General features: G+C 26.7%; 2 protein-coding genes across 2 annotated transcripts; one reads left to right on the top strand and one right to left on the bottom strand.

Moving 5' to 3' along the window:
- LOC128966107 (BTB/POZ domain-containing protein 6-B-like) lies at positions 1 to 4,245 on the bottom strand. Its single transcript, XM_054312920.1, has 3 exons — positions 3,982 to 4,245; positions 1,908 to 2,458; positions 1 to 1,015 (listed from the first exon to the last, which is right to left on the bottom strand). Exons 1-3 carry the CDS (start codon positions 4,243 to 4,245, stop codon positions 55 to 57), a joined length of 1,776 nt encoding a protein of 591 aa, XP_054168895.1. The 3' UTR covers positions 1 to 54.
- An 8,548-nt stretch (positions 4,246 to 12,793) lies between these two features.
- On the top strand, positions 12,794 to 16,448 carry LOC128966207 (RNA cytidine acetyltransferase-like). The gene is made up of 4 exons (XM_054313042.1): positions 12,794 to 13,041; positions 13,191 to 13,282; positions 13,390 to 16,155; positions 16,241 to 16,448. The coding sequence occupies exons 1-4, from the start codon at positions 12,934 to 12,936 to the stop codon at positions 16,347 to 16,349; spliced, it is 3,075 nt and encodes a 1,024-aa protein (XP_054169017.1). The 5' UTR covers positions 12,794 to 12,933; the 3' UTR covers positions 16,350 to 16,448.
- Positions 16,449 to 16,454: the final 6 nt, after the last annotated feature.

Below are 16,454 nucleotides of genomic sequence, written 5' to 3'. Positions count from 1 at the left end.
TGGTAGATCATGTGTGTGAAACAGTCGGTGGTGTCGACCCATAAGTGTTTGTCTTCAGTCGAGGAGTCGGATAACACAGATAACCAGATCTCCCAAACCGTTCAACAGTTTCTTGGAAGTGGACTTTTTCTTTGCAATAATACCCGCATTACCACCATTACTACTACTACTACTACTTCCAGTAGTTCCAGTATTTAGTGGACAGTTGGCCATTGCTGATGGTGATGATGGACTCGTCAACTCATCCAAACGTTTCAGGTGTTGTTTCTGTTCGACAAATACGCGCCGAACGTCCAGTTTTCTGCCGGTCAGATGGCTGGGCATCGGTACTCGTGTATCGCCGGTCATACGGGCCAACAGTGCCTGTCTTTCCTGATCGGATAGCAGATCACTGGAGTGCGGACCGCGCATAAACTCGTCGACAGTCATCGTCAGATAGCGGGTACAGTATAGAGCTTTGCCCAGAAGTGTCCGCTTGTTGTCGGCGGTCATCTCTTTGCACTGACGGGTACACTGTTGACAGGACCAGCGTTTGATACAATCAAATACAGTCGTTTCGGAAACAATATTCAGCGAATCGCGGCTCAAGATCTTGACAATCAGGTCGTGCTCGAGATTGATGAACCCGTCCGATGACAGTATCTTTACGGCCTCACTGTCCAGCGTATAGTAGCATCGGGTGATCAGTTCGTTGAGAATGTTGTCGCAATTGCTGGAAAACTGTAGCGATGCCTGTCTTGAGATGATCGGCGATGACGAGACACTATTGCTGTTGATGTCCGCGGCTGCGGCTGTTGTTGTTGTCGGCGGTGTTGTTGTCAAATATGATGGCCGCAGATATGAAAATTGTGAAAAATGTGACAGCATTTCCAAAACGGTTTCGTCCGTACAGTTGTCGTAGAGGAATGTCAGACACAGTCGGCACAGGTCGCCCAATAGGAATTGATTGGCAGCTGTAAACAGTGTCAGCGCATTGGACACGGATGTGATGGTGATCTCATTGGTGTAGATGTGTCTTTAAAAAATAAAATAAAATTCAAATTTAAGCAATTATTTTATGATTTTTTTTGTTGTCTCTTAAATATCATAAATAAATAAATCAAATTATTTATTATCAAACAGACCATCAAAAAATTTTTTTATGTAATACTAATTGCATATCAAATATCATATTTTTTTTATAAATATTTATTTTTAAATAATAAGTTTTGATAACATTTTTTTGTGAATAGTGAATGAATTTTTTTTAAAAACTATGATATAATATTACAAATATTTTAAAACTAATTATTTGTTTATAAATATTCTTTTTTTTTATATTCATTGTTTCAAAAGTTTCAAAAATATTATATTTAAATAATTCAAAATATTATTAACTATTTGAAATTACTATAAATTATATATTTATATATATATATATTATGATTATATAATATATTAAAAATAAACAATTGTTGAACAATTCACTAACAATCAGCACTAGGAGTCAAAAAAAAGGAAATCCTATTAAATAAAAAGCAAAAATATCTTATCTAATTAAAACTTATATTCAACACAAATATATTATACAAATAACTAAATTATTATTTTTTAAAATTATAACTTATGGTAGTACAAGGCTATACATGTGATAGTTAACTAATTTATTATTATTATTATTAATAAGATTTAATTAATAATAATGCAACTTTATTTTTTTGTTTGCAAATTATAATAAAATTAATGTATTAAAAATTGCCACCGAAAAAAAAATATTTATTATCCACTAAAATAAAAACTCTAACAATATAATTACATTATATCTAAATTTATAAATTATATATATATATTAAATATGATTTGTTAGTATAAATTATATTTAAATAATAATATAATAATATTATTAATAACAAACAAACAAAAACTACCTTAAGATGACATAAAAGATTTCTGGTTCACAATAATTGATTTGTTTAATGTGTTGTTGTTTGGCATCAGCTGTTCGGTCAGCGCCACCGAAGCCGCCGCCGCCGCCACCGCTATCGACAATGGCTTTGAATACGGGACTGGCGTTTTCAACAATGAACGAATGGGCCGGAAAACGCCAAACCGGTCGACTATCGTTGCTAACCATAAACACAATATCGGAGTGTTCTTCACTGTTGAACAATACTAGTCCAGGACTGGGAGCTGTCGGCTGTGCGGTGACTGCCGTAGTAGTAGTAGTAGTGACTGCGGGACTAAATGAGCTATCATTGGGAGCCATCGTTGTTGTTGTTGTTGTTGCTGCTGTTGCGGCAATGTTTTGTTGGCTGGAATTAGACGATGAAACCGAGGATGAAGTTGTGGCCGGAAGTGATGAAGAGGACGACGACGTCAACTGTGGCGATGGTGTCGATGCCGGTGATGTCACTGATATATATTGGACACGATTTTTCGGACTTGACTTTTGCTTGCGTTTTCGGTTACATGAAATGCACTGTTAATTGAATTAAATTAAATAATAAATATATCGATATATTAATTACAATTGACATTCAAAATATTTAGTGAGATAATAAAATTTAATACTTTGACTAATATTATTATTTAATTTTTTTTTTTGAAATAAAAAGTTTTTAATTTACTGAAATAATCATCATTTTGTATTATATATATATAGATATTTAAATATAAAAAAGTTATTTTATATTTTAAAAAAGTGATCTGATTTCAAACACTAGTAATTAATCCGATTCTTAAAAAATAAATTAGTTTATTGTTACTTAAGTTTAGAGTTTAAATATGATAGTAATATAATAGAGAATAATATAATAATAAAATAATATACAATAACATAATTATAAGTATCAAAAAAATCAATTATTATAAGATATAGCAATAAAAATATTTTACATAAATTAATATATTAAATTAACTAATAATATAATACTTTTTTTTATATATATATGTATTAAATTCAAACGACTTGATTATTATAGATATTTAATTTAATATAATATAATAATAATAATTATTATTTATATGATAATAATAATATTGTTATTATTTAGCTTAAACTTGACCTTCAATTGCTATAACTATAATGTAGAAAAAAAACTATAGTCAGGTATCTGGAAACTTATGGTTAAGAAAAATAGCAATTCAATAGTGAATATAATAATTTTTGTTATTATTAATAATATTATTATTAATCACAAAATTTTTCTATTTTATACAATAAGTGTTGTAATAATAATAATAATATTAATATTAATTAAAAGAATTAATTCTTGAAATTTGTCATTAGTTGGCATAAAATAAATCGTAAAAATTAATAACATTTATCTCTCTCTATCTCTCTCTCTCTCTCTCTCTCTCTCTCCTATGTTATTGTCTCTTAATTTTGTTAATAATAATAATAATAACAAACAACAATTAATTTTTAACATAAATATAATACTGTATATAAGGGAAAGTAAATTTCAATTATTTATTTTTTTATTACTAATATGGTTTAATTAATCGACAATAATTCGGAAACTACTGTATATAAATTAAATTAATATTAATAATATAATATATACAGTATATAATAATAATGCAATAATAATGTAATTGTTGAATATAATAATGATATTAACATAAAAATAATAGATTATTATGAGTGAAAATCAAACAAAATGTTTGCCAATAAAACAAATGAATCATATATTGAAACAAAAAATTATTTCAAAAAAATAATTATTATATTATCTAATAATGAATAATTTAGTAATTCAAGTGATATATAAATATAAAGTGATATATATATATAAAGTTATATATATATTATAAATATATTACTTTATATTTATATATATATCACTTTACTTTATATTTATATATCACTTGAATTACTTGAATATATATATATATATATATATATATATATATAGAGAGAGAGAGAGAGAGAGAGAGAGAGAGAGAAATTAAAATTTTTACAAAAACACTGTTGTTTTTTATTAAACGATATTTACATACATTGAGTACAACTCTATTGACGAGATTAGGAAGCGATCGCCAAAAGGCACGGCTGAAGATGTCGACCGGATTTAAGTTAAAAATCAATACATGAATAATATGGCCGTAAAAATCACGGCCAGAGGTCGATGAAGAAGAATAAGAAGAAGAAGAAGTGGTGGTAACACTTCTTGTCGACCAGACTTTTGTTTCAGACAATAATAATATTATTAAACATTTGTTGTTTGTTTGACTTTCGCTTAAATTCATGACATATGAACCCATTTTTTTAAACAAATTGTTTTATTTTATAGTCTAATATCAATTTACTTATATTTAAATATATAGCTTTAGAAAATATTTTTAAGTGTAATTGAATTCACTTAAATAATATATATATATATATATATATATATATATATATATATTGTGTTTAAATCATTAGCTTTTTTACGATATACAGTATATTTAAAATGTATTCAAATTACATTCAATAGATACTTTTTATTACTTATAATATATCTTTTTTTAGGAAAAAATACATTAGTATGGACTTTGAAACAATAATTTATTATTATTATTATTATTAATTTTATTCACTATATATATATATATATATATAATACTGATATATAAATTAATAGCATATCTTTTTAGGTATAACTAGTATACCAGCGGCATATAGTATACAATATATACTGTATAACAGTATTATATAACTATTGATATATATATTAAATAAATTGTGAAAATAATATACTGTATATAAACTTAATTATTAAAATAATATCATAATAACAATTTGTTTCACATTGAAAATAAACACAAACAACACATTAATAGTAATTTTTTTAAATATATATATATAATAAAAAAACATATATAAAACATGTAATTCACTGATTGATTGTTGTTTTCATGAAAAAAATGAAACAAACACGGAATTAAAGCCCAGTTTTTTTTTTAAATATTTCAAAATCAATTAATTCAATTAATTAATTGAATAAAAATAAAATTCAAAAGTCAAGTCTGATTATGATTTCCCATAACATTACATAATACCCAACAAAATAGCAGATGATATGTGAATAAACACCACTTGCAATAATAATAAACATATAATAATAATAATAATTTGTTATTATTATTATTATTATTATAGTATTTTGTTATATATATATATGTATAAAACTCTCACATAACGGTGCCTACCCCTGAAACACACAGTCAATGTCCCCTTTGAATTATTATATTAAAATACAGTACATTAATATAAATAGATAGATAGATATAATTTATATTACAATGGCAATCAAAATATTATTTTTTTAAAAATGCTATTTTAGATATACAGTACTATAATATAGTATATATTAAATACTATACAATATACTGGGTAATTTATGTAACTATATATACGTATATCATATATATAATTTTAGACAACTGTATTTATTTAATGAGACTAATAATTTATTATTATTATTATTATTACAAATAATAATAATAAGTATATTTAGATGAACTTTCAAAATATTAATATACAGTACTAAACACACATATATATAAAGTGAATAAACATTGATTGTATTTAATATTTTTTATAGAAATTTTAAAAAAATAAAGTCTAACACAAGTTTTGTTGTTGTTATTGTCGATATGTTTTCAGTGTTATCATTGAAAATTGAAACATAAAAAAAACTAATTTGTTCACAGAAACTATTTGTGTAACTCACACACACACACACACACACACACACACACACACACACACACACACACACACACACACACACACACACACACACACACATACACATACACATACATACACACACACACAGTCACACACATATAGCTTAAATTTGTTATAATATATAGCCAGCTTATAAATACATTGATTTACTAGGCTTTTAAAGTAGAGAGAGAGAGAGAGAGAGAGAGAGAGAGAGAGAGAGAGAGAGAGAGAGAGAGAGGATAGTTAGATTATTAGTAGGTTTTCACACTACATTAACATTAGACCATGGTCAGGTAGTATAGTACCATACAGTAATAGTAATAGTAGTAGTAGCACCAGTATCAATCGCACAGTTATACAGTATTACTTGACACATGAAAACACCATTATTTATCATGAATTATTGGTTGCCTCTCTCTCTCTCTCTCTCTCTCTCTCTCTCTCTCTCTCTAAAAACTATAATTTTTAGCACAATTTGATTTTGTAGGACCATTTATTTAGTATTTTTTCAATTAATTTCTACATTAATAAAAATAATCATAATAATAAATGTTTTTTTGTTGTTGGTTATACTATTTGGTTATATAACTTGTAAAATTATTTAAACAACTCAATTATAAATAGTTATATATTGCTAATATAAAAATTGCATATAAATAGATAGGTTTTTTTTATCAATGTAGTTATCACACACAATAAATACTAATCAAAAATCACTAATAATAATAAATTTATTTATTTATTTAAAAAAAAACCAATATTTCAGTTCAATTAATTCAATATATTATTGTATAGCAAATTATATGTTATCGAAACTATATAATTGTAAATCTCATTTGATTTTGAATCAGTAGATATCTATTTAGGTTTATATATATATATATATATATATAGAGTATTTGACAATTTATTTTTTTTTAGGAAACTTCCTTTTAGTTTATAAAAAAATATATAAATTATGGAAACAAATCTATTTATTTTCAACAAAAAAAAACTAAAATAATTAATAAAAATACAGTACAATATAGTATTAAGTTTTTGGTATATTTAAATGTAATTATGTTTCAAACAAGGATACTAATGAAATGGTACTGTTGTATAGTATAGTATCATATGATATAATTTGTATTATAAATATTAAATTATAAATATTGTATATTAATTACAACAAAATTTTCATAGTACTGTATAATATACATATTTTTTGTGCTGTAAACTTAGTCAAATTCATTCAAAAAAAAAATGTCATTAAATATTTACATTAATTTAAATATTTATATATTTGTTTTGTTTTTTTTTTGAATTCAAAATGTTTGCTTCAAAAAAAATAAGTTATTTTTCCGCTTAAAAAATTTTAAGTCATTGCAATAAAAATAAGAAAGAGAGAGAGAGAGAGAGAGAGAGAGAGAGAGAGAGAGAGAGATTCAAAATAAGTATTAGTATATTAGTTAAGGGGAAAGGGAGATTTTGAGAGGCCACACCCCACTTGAATGGTTATGTTCATCGCTAAAATAAACTATATATTTATTATATAATGGGTTCTCATTATACATAGGGGTTCCCGACTATTGAGGAACTCATACTGTACTGTATAAACACATACACATAGAAAGAGAGAGAGAAAAAAAAATAGAGAGGCTATGAATAATAATAGTTTTTGTATATAATATTTTATATAATAAACAATAATCTTTGAATGTTTTGAAAATTTTTTTAGATCATAAAATTTTTTTTTTTTTAGTTATGAATCGATTGCATTCATAATACTAATAATGTTAAGGAATCGCTTACAGAGAGAGAGAGAGAGAGAGAGAGAGAGAGAGAGAGAGAGAGAGAGAGAGAGAGAGAGAGAGAGAGAGAGAGAGATCCCAATAAAATACATAAAATATTTATGGCTTTTAATGTTTTTTTCTGAGAGAGAGAAAAAAAAGGAGTCAAATATCCAGATATACTGAGAGTTAACTATTTATAAAAAAAACTAAGTTTTTTTTGGGATAAAATATTTGTTTATTTTTATTATTATTATTATTATTATTTCAATCGTTGCTCATTGCTACTGTACTACTGTATCTAATAAATAATAAACTTAATATATTATATATTTATATATATGTTTTTTTGGTGCAAATAAACTTTTTTAAAATATGTGTTGTTTATTTATTTATATACTAATAAAAAAATTTCAATATTATCAATAAATTTTCTTTTAACTTAGCTATCTATAATAAAAATCTAATTTTATTATTATTATTATTATCATAATTTATATATATATATATAAGTTATAAATATAACCTAGATTATAAGTTAGGTTATAATCTATTGGAAAAAATAAACGTCAAATAAATAGTTTTAAAAATTATATCAATAAATTTTTTTCATAACAAAATAAAAAAGGTTAACAATATATGATAATTAGTTTTGTTTTTTTCAAATTTTTATGTTAATACAAACAGATATAATAAATTATTATTTGTTGCTTAAAAAAATAGTAAGAATATCGTTATTAAAACAAATTAATTTAATATATTTTTTATTGTGTTTTTTTCAACTAAAAACATAAATAATAAATATATAGTTTCAAAGTTTGACACTAAGTTTAATACCAAATAAATATTGTAGTTTATTTTGTTATTATATTTTTTTTAACTATGTATTAAAAATAAATATATAAATTATATCGTATAATTTAAATAAACAACTAAAACTGTCTATAATCGTGTTATTTATTTATTATTAGTTTTTTTAAATATAATATTATTCAGGCATTTGTTAACCTATTAAAAAAATTGGCATTTTTTTAAATCAGGGTTACAAATATTATATAATTTGATACACAATTTAATCAAAACATTATGTATGTATCAATAAATGAAATGGAAAAAAATAATAATCTATAATAATAAAATATACAGTATAACAAAAATTACAGTATTATATTGCAATAATGCAAAAAAAAATTAACTTTAAATACAGTATTTATATATACAGTACATATAATATATTACAGATAAAATAATAATTAAATCATCAATTATTATTATTATTACAACACAACTATTTTATTGTGTATAAGTAGTTTATTAAGCAATTTGTTTATTTGTTAGAATTGTATAAAATAGTTAAATCATATAAATTAACATTTTGTTTATATTAAAATCTAAATTGAGAGTTTATTTTATTTTTTATTTTACTTTTGTTAATCATATAAACTAAATTACATTTAATTAAATTGCAACTAAGCTTTTCTAAATAAATAAATACAGTATATATATATAAATATATATATATTTAGTAAAACTCTAGCAATAGAGTCATAGAGAGAGAGAGAGAGAGAGAGAGAGAGAGAGAGAAAGAGAGAGAGTGAGTATTATTACTATTAATTACTTACACGAAAAGTGATTTATATCTATATATTTCATGTATTTATAGTCATCCTAAGTTATCCTTGAATTTTGTATATATTAAATAATATTTGGTATTATTATTATTATTATTAGATTATTATTATTAATAACAATATGATAACACAAAACAGCATAAGCAATAATTTAAGGAAAAATTTTCACTCATTTATTGTTAAGATATATCACTTATGTATATATAATATATAATGAATTATAACATGAATGACATCTAGAGATTACATCAAATTATTTGTTAAAAAAATGATGTCTTTTTTGTTATTATTTTATTTTATTTTTTTTGTAAATTCAAAAGGAAGTTGAGATCACATATTTTGATAGATATGGCAAACAAATACACATACAGTATATGCAAAATTAAAAAAAAAATTTTCGCAATTATAATTTCATGAGTTATTTATTGTATGATAAATATAAATTTATTTTTTTAGATGCTTACATAAATTGTATATTATAATTTATAATAATAATAATAATAATAAGTTAGTGTAAGTAATTTGATTGACTTGCAAACAAAAATAAATAAAAACCTATACAACAATCATATCAATAAATAAAATCAATTTAAATGTTATTTTTTAAAAATCATTATTATTATTATTATTATTATAAACTTTAAGATTGTTTAAGATGATATTTAAAATAACTTATTTTTATTTTATTATTATTATTATTATTATTAGCATACAAATTAAGGTAATGAATTAAACTATATATATTTTTTGTATTATTTAATAATAATATTATTATTATTTTATTCAATTAATTCATCAAACAATATACATTAATTTATATGTTGTAACTTTTTTTTATATAACTTTTTATGTTAACATTATATAAAAAAAAAATTATAATAATAATAATACTTTTATTTAATGAAATAGTTTATAATTATTTCAAGGCAAATGTATTATTATTATTTTTTTTTATTTTTTTGTTGAAGTCATTTAGATCTAAGCGTATCGACACAAACAACACACATTTGATTTTGATATATATATATATATATATATATATATATATAAATATAAAGTTTTTTTATTTCAATTAAAAAAACACAAACATAAAAATTGATGTTTCATTCAATCAAATGTTTTATTTGTTTTAATTGCTATACTTTTTATTTTTATTTTATTAATTTGCTGTTATTTTAGTTATTTAGACTCTCTTTCTCTTTGAAATGTGTGTCTCGGACTGGGATTTACTAATTTTACCATTAAATGAAAAATCAATTTTTTTATTAATAATAAAAATCATATTATTATTATTAAATGAGTTGTTTTGCCATTTAGTATAAGTTATAATTTTATTTTTGTTTTATATATGAATATGCTTTTGTCATTTCAAAATTACTAATAATAATAAACTTTAATATTTAATATATATATATAAAAAATACCAGTATGTCAGGGATATAACCTATGCTATTGGAAAATTACTAATTAATTAATATAAAATAACTAAAATTATATTTAGATAAAACCATAGACAGACAGTCAGACAGACAGACAGACAGACAGACAAACCAAATATCTTATTAAAGGTTATTAACAATTTATATTAGATATTTAGGTAGCTTTTAGACCCTATACTTATATATATACTATATATATATATATTGTATATACAGTATTAATAAGTAGTACTATTAATATTGAATACTAAGCTATTAATTATACAAATATATATATATATATATATAAAATGTTAGACTTATTAATCCGGTACTGAAAAAAAACATAACAAAAACACACAAACAGTTTATTATATAAAGTATTAACAGTTATTTTTTCACAAAAACAGATCAATAATAAACCATACATTATATAAGTTCAATGAAAATATACCGTATATACGGTATATACAAATATTTAGCCGCCGATCGATACTACATGAGCTCATCCTAACAACCGTTGTATTGCATTATATTATTATTATTTTTATTATTATATCATATATTATTATCAGTATTATAATACAGTATATACTGACTGTACTGTATATATGAATTTGCATTTCCAAGATTTTATATGTATTTTACTCATTTTAACCGATAAAAACAAGCTATAAATATATTGTGACACAACAGCACATACATACACACACACACACACACACACACCAAGTCATACACTTATATATATATATATATTTTTAAGAAAAAAAATATATAATAAAATAAAATCTATTTTAGAAATACTAAATAAAAATAAATTTACATTGAATTCAAGCCAAAAGATGATGATGTCTTTAATTAACAATAATAATAACAACAACAGCGACACTAATATCTAGACGTTTATATTTGTATATTTACGGTAAATACATGAGCCGTGGCCTATATATTATTGACTGGATTAGGTATATACCAGTCTGTATATAACCCCCAAAATTATTATTATTGTAAAAAAAATAGTTAAAGTAAACAAATTTTTAGGACACAATTTCTTAAATAAACTATAATATAATAATAATAATTACAGTATTATCATATGACTTACCATAATCTTGGTGTGCAATCGGTGGTTATAGTATCCGTGTCCACACAACAACAAATAACAATAGTCGACAACACCTTTAAATAAATAAATATATAATTAAATAATTTAATATTTTTTAAATAAAATTATTAAATATATTAAAATTCGACAACAAAAAGATTATATATATATTTAATTTTAATATTATTATTTAATCAAAACATTTATAGATACCCTAAATACATATTAATATTATTAATAATAATAGGAATATTCTCTATCTATATCTCTCTATCAATTGACTTACCATTCAATTGAATTCAAAAAAAAAATTATAGTCTTTTTTTAATATATGCAAAAGTCAGAGCCGATAATAATAATTATTATTCATAATTTTCAGGGCAATGGATGGTAACCCCTAACGAAAAATACACAACGATTTTTGTTGTTGTTGTTGTTGTTGGTTGAATACAGACTACCAAAAATTATTTTGTTGCTAAAAACCCCACCGATTCCTTAAAATTAAAGACTACTTGTGCGCACTAACGGTTAGGGTTAGGTCATACACACACACACACGCACACCAGTCGGTTGGATAGGTGGGCGCATTTTATAATGTCTATATGTGTGTATATTTTATAGCCCTAAACACTACTACACACTGGTATGCAATGAGCGCCACACACACACACACACACATACATAAGCCATACCAAAGAATATTCTGTATTATTATTATTATTATTATTTAGTGTATACTTATAGCCTGTATTTTATATGTACAGTATTTTGTTGTTAACCCTATTATCCACTGTATTGTACAGTACAAGTGTATAGACGCTTAACAACACACACACACACACACACACACACACACATATATATATATATATATATATATATACACATATATACACACACACACATACATACATACACACACATACATACACACACATACATACACACACACATACATACATACATACACACACATACATACACACACACATACATACATACACACACACACACACACACACACACACACACACACAYATATATATATATATATATATATATATATATATATATATATATATATACACATATACACACACACATACATACATACACTAACAGTGAAAACTTGTTGTCCAATAGATGACAGTATATGTCAATGCATTGCAATTAAAAAAATACATGTGTTTTGAAAGTACAGTGTTTTTCAGTCAAACATGTGTTGTACTTGTCTTATGATGAAGTAATTGATACAAACAATTGGAAAGACATTCAACATCTGATCCAATCAAACCAAACCGACAACACAATGGTCCTCAAGAAACTGGATAATCGTCTGAAAGTATTGATCGAGAATGGTATCAATTTGGGACACCGATCCATGTTTGTGGTCGTCGGCCAAAAAGCCAAAGATCAGGTCAGTAGATGTCGAAGATTGTTGTTGTCTTCTGTATTCTTATTCATGAAGACATTTTTTTTGTTGGTTTATTTACTTATATATATATTATTATTATTATCTCTTTGTCTCTGATCTCATCTGTGACTTCAATCACCCGATAATATTAGGTACCGATATTGCATGAAATGCTATCGAAATGTCAGGTCAAAAGTCGGCCAACAGTTCTCTGGTGTTATAAGAAAGAGTTGGGATTTTCCACGTAATGATTGATGACTTATTTTAATTGATTAATTGCTAACAAAATAATAATTGTCTGTTTTTTTTTATGTTTGTTGGACACCAAACACCAAACACCACACACACCAGTCATCGGAAGAAACGGATGAGACAGTTGAACAAAAAGAAGAAAGCGGGCATCGATTTGGACAACGATGAGGATCTGTTTATGACATTTGTTGCCCAAACAAACATACGTTACAGTTATTATAATGAAACCCATAAGATATTGGGACAAACGTTTGGTATGCTTGTACTTCAAGATTTTGAGGCCATAACACCCAATCTATTGGCCCGAACTGTCGAAACGGTTGAAGGCGGCGGTATTGTTGTTGTCCTATTGAACGCAATTGATTCACTTAAGCAGTTATATACGATGACAATGGATGTACATTCAAGATATCGTACGGAAGCCCATCAGGACGTTATCAATAGGTTTAACGAACGATTCATTTTGTCGATAGTTTCGTGCAAAATGTGTGTCTGTGTCGACCACAGGCTAAACATACTGCCCGTATCGTCACATTTGGCCGATCTTATAGCTGTTCCCCGGAAAGATTCGTCGACACCGTTGTCGCCGAACGATACAGAATTAGGCGAAATGCGCCAACAGTTGGCCGACACACAACCGATCGGTTCGATAATCAATTTGTGCAAAACACTGGATCAGGCAAAAGCTGTCCTCAAGTTTGTCGATACGATTTCGGAGAAAACACTGAATTCGACCGTATCGTTGACCGCTGGCAGAGGTAGAGGCAAATCGGCTGCACTCGGACTGGCAATATCGGCGGCCATTGCATTCAACTATTCAAATATTTACGTTACGTCGCCGTCGCCCGAAAATTTGAAGACATTGTTTGAGTTTGTGCTCAAAGGTTTTGATGCCATTCATCTGAAAGAACATCTGGATTACGATATCATTCAGTCGACAAACGTTGAGTTCAACAAAGCCGTCGTCCGAATCAATGTGTTTCGAGAACACAGACAAACCATTCAATATATTCATCCAACAGATGCTCTGAAGAATAAAATATTGTCCCAATCGGCCGAACTGGTGATCATTGACGAGGCGGCAGCCATTCCGCTACCAATTGTCAAATCATTGATTGGTCCGTATTTGGTATTCATGTCGTCGACAATCAACGGCTACGAAGGAACTGGTCGTTCACTATCATTGAAACTACTGCAACAACTCAGACAACAGAGCGCTAGTTTAGGACACAAAGCGGGAACAGCTGTCACGGGTCGTACTTTACACGAACTAACACTAAACGAGTCGATTCGTTATCAAAATGGTGATCACGTCGAACAATGGCTCAATAAATTGTTATGTCTGGATGCGACTATTGTCGAATCGGTTCCGATCGGCGGTTGTCCACTTCCCGATAACTGTAATCTATATTATATTAATAGAGACACATTGTTTAGCTTTCATAAGGCATCCGAAGAGTTTCTTCAGCGAATTATGGCACTGTATGTGTCGTCTCATTACAAGAACACACCGAACGACTTGCAGATGATGTCTGACGCACCACAACATCATCTGTTTTGTCTGTTGCCGCCAATCAGTGACAAACATCGATCTAAAGGCAAAATACCTGATGTATTGTGTTTTATTCAAGTCTGCTTCGAAGGACAGATATCTGAAGACTCCATTACGAACAGTCTGTCTCGTGGCAGACGAGCCGCTGGTGATCTGATTCCGTGGACAATATCGCAACAGTTTCAGGATTCACACTTTGGTTCGCTATCGGGAGTACGTGTTATCAGGATTGCCACAAATCCTAACTACCAGGGAATGGGATACGGATCGCGTGCACTGAAACTCTTGGAAGACTATTTTTGTGGTCAATTCAATATTGATCTCAACGAAAATGAAGCGACAATTGAGTCGACCGATAGCGATGGTCAAAGCAAGACATTGCCGCCATTATTGTTGGCATTAAACGAACGAAAAGCTGAACACTTGGACTATTTGGGCGTTTCGTTTGGTTTAACCAGTGATTTGCTGAAGTTCTGGAAGAAATCTGGTTTTGTTCCGATCTATTTGAGACAAACACCAAATGAATTGACTGGAGAGCACTCATGTATTATGTTAAAGGTATTGAACGAGTCATCCATTGAAGATAATATCACAGCTTCTCAGCTTAGATCCAATAATTGGCTCAAAGAGTTTTGGATAGACTTCAGGCGACGTTTCATATCATTACTGTCCTATCAGTTCAGTAAATTTGGATCAGCTTTTGCACTAAATATTCTCCACAACACAAACATCAAAACAGTTGACAATACAGATGTCAAACAATTGAATAAAGAAGAACTGGAAGTTCATTTGACTTTATATGATTTGAAACGTCTGGAACTGTATTCACAAAATCTTGTCGATTATCATCTGATTGTAGATCTGTTGCCAATCGTTGCCAGACTTTATTTTACCCAAAGATTTAGTTCGCAAATTCATTTATCGCACGTTCAGAACGCCATTCTCTTGAGTATTGGTTTACAACACAAAGACATCGATGACATAACCAATGAATTAGGTCTGCCTTCCGGTCAAGTGTTGGGTTTGTTTAGTCGTGTCATCAAAAAGTTTGCAAACTATTTGAAAGCAATTGAAGAGAAATCCATTGAAAAGACATTAACAAACATTAAATCATTTGATGAAAACAAGTTACGACCCATCAGTCAGACACTGGACGACGAGTTAGAAGAAGCGGCACAAGTGGTCCAAAGGTCTGAGAAGAAACAATTCAAAGAGTTGTCTAAAGATTTGGCTCAGTATGCCATCAAAGGATCGGAGGATGACTGGGATAGTGCACTGAAAGGCAGCAAAAAGACATTGATTTCCATCAAAAGGTATTATTTATTCATTTTTAGTATTATTATTGACTTATTTTGTGAATTAGTTTATTTAAAATGTTTTGTTTATAATTACCGATAGTCTTGCAAAGCGATCGATTGGCGATGAAAGCGGTGACCAAAAGTCTAACGAAAAAAATCATAAAAAGCAAAAAAAGTTTAAGAAATTTAAGAAAAACAAAAATCATTGATTGAAATGATTTTTTTTTATTAAAATTTATATTTGACTTCAATATTGTTGATAACTTATAAGACAATTATTTTATTAATATTAAACTAAATACCATTAAATATAT

This window comes from Oppia nitens, unplaced genomic scaffold (genome assembly GCF_028296485.1).
Source record: "Oppia nitens isolate AA-2021 unplaced genomic scaffold, nextdenovo-longstitch-racon4-pilon3 scaffold19_pilon_pilon_pilon, whole genome shotgun sequence".
Classification (NCBI taxonomy): Eukaryota; Metazoa; Arthropoda; class Arachnida; order Sarcoptiformes; family Oppiidae; genus Oppia; species Oppia nitens.
This window is presented reverse-complemented; position numbering and strand designations above follow the sequence as displayed.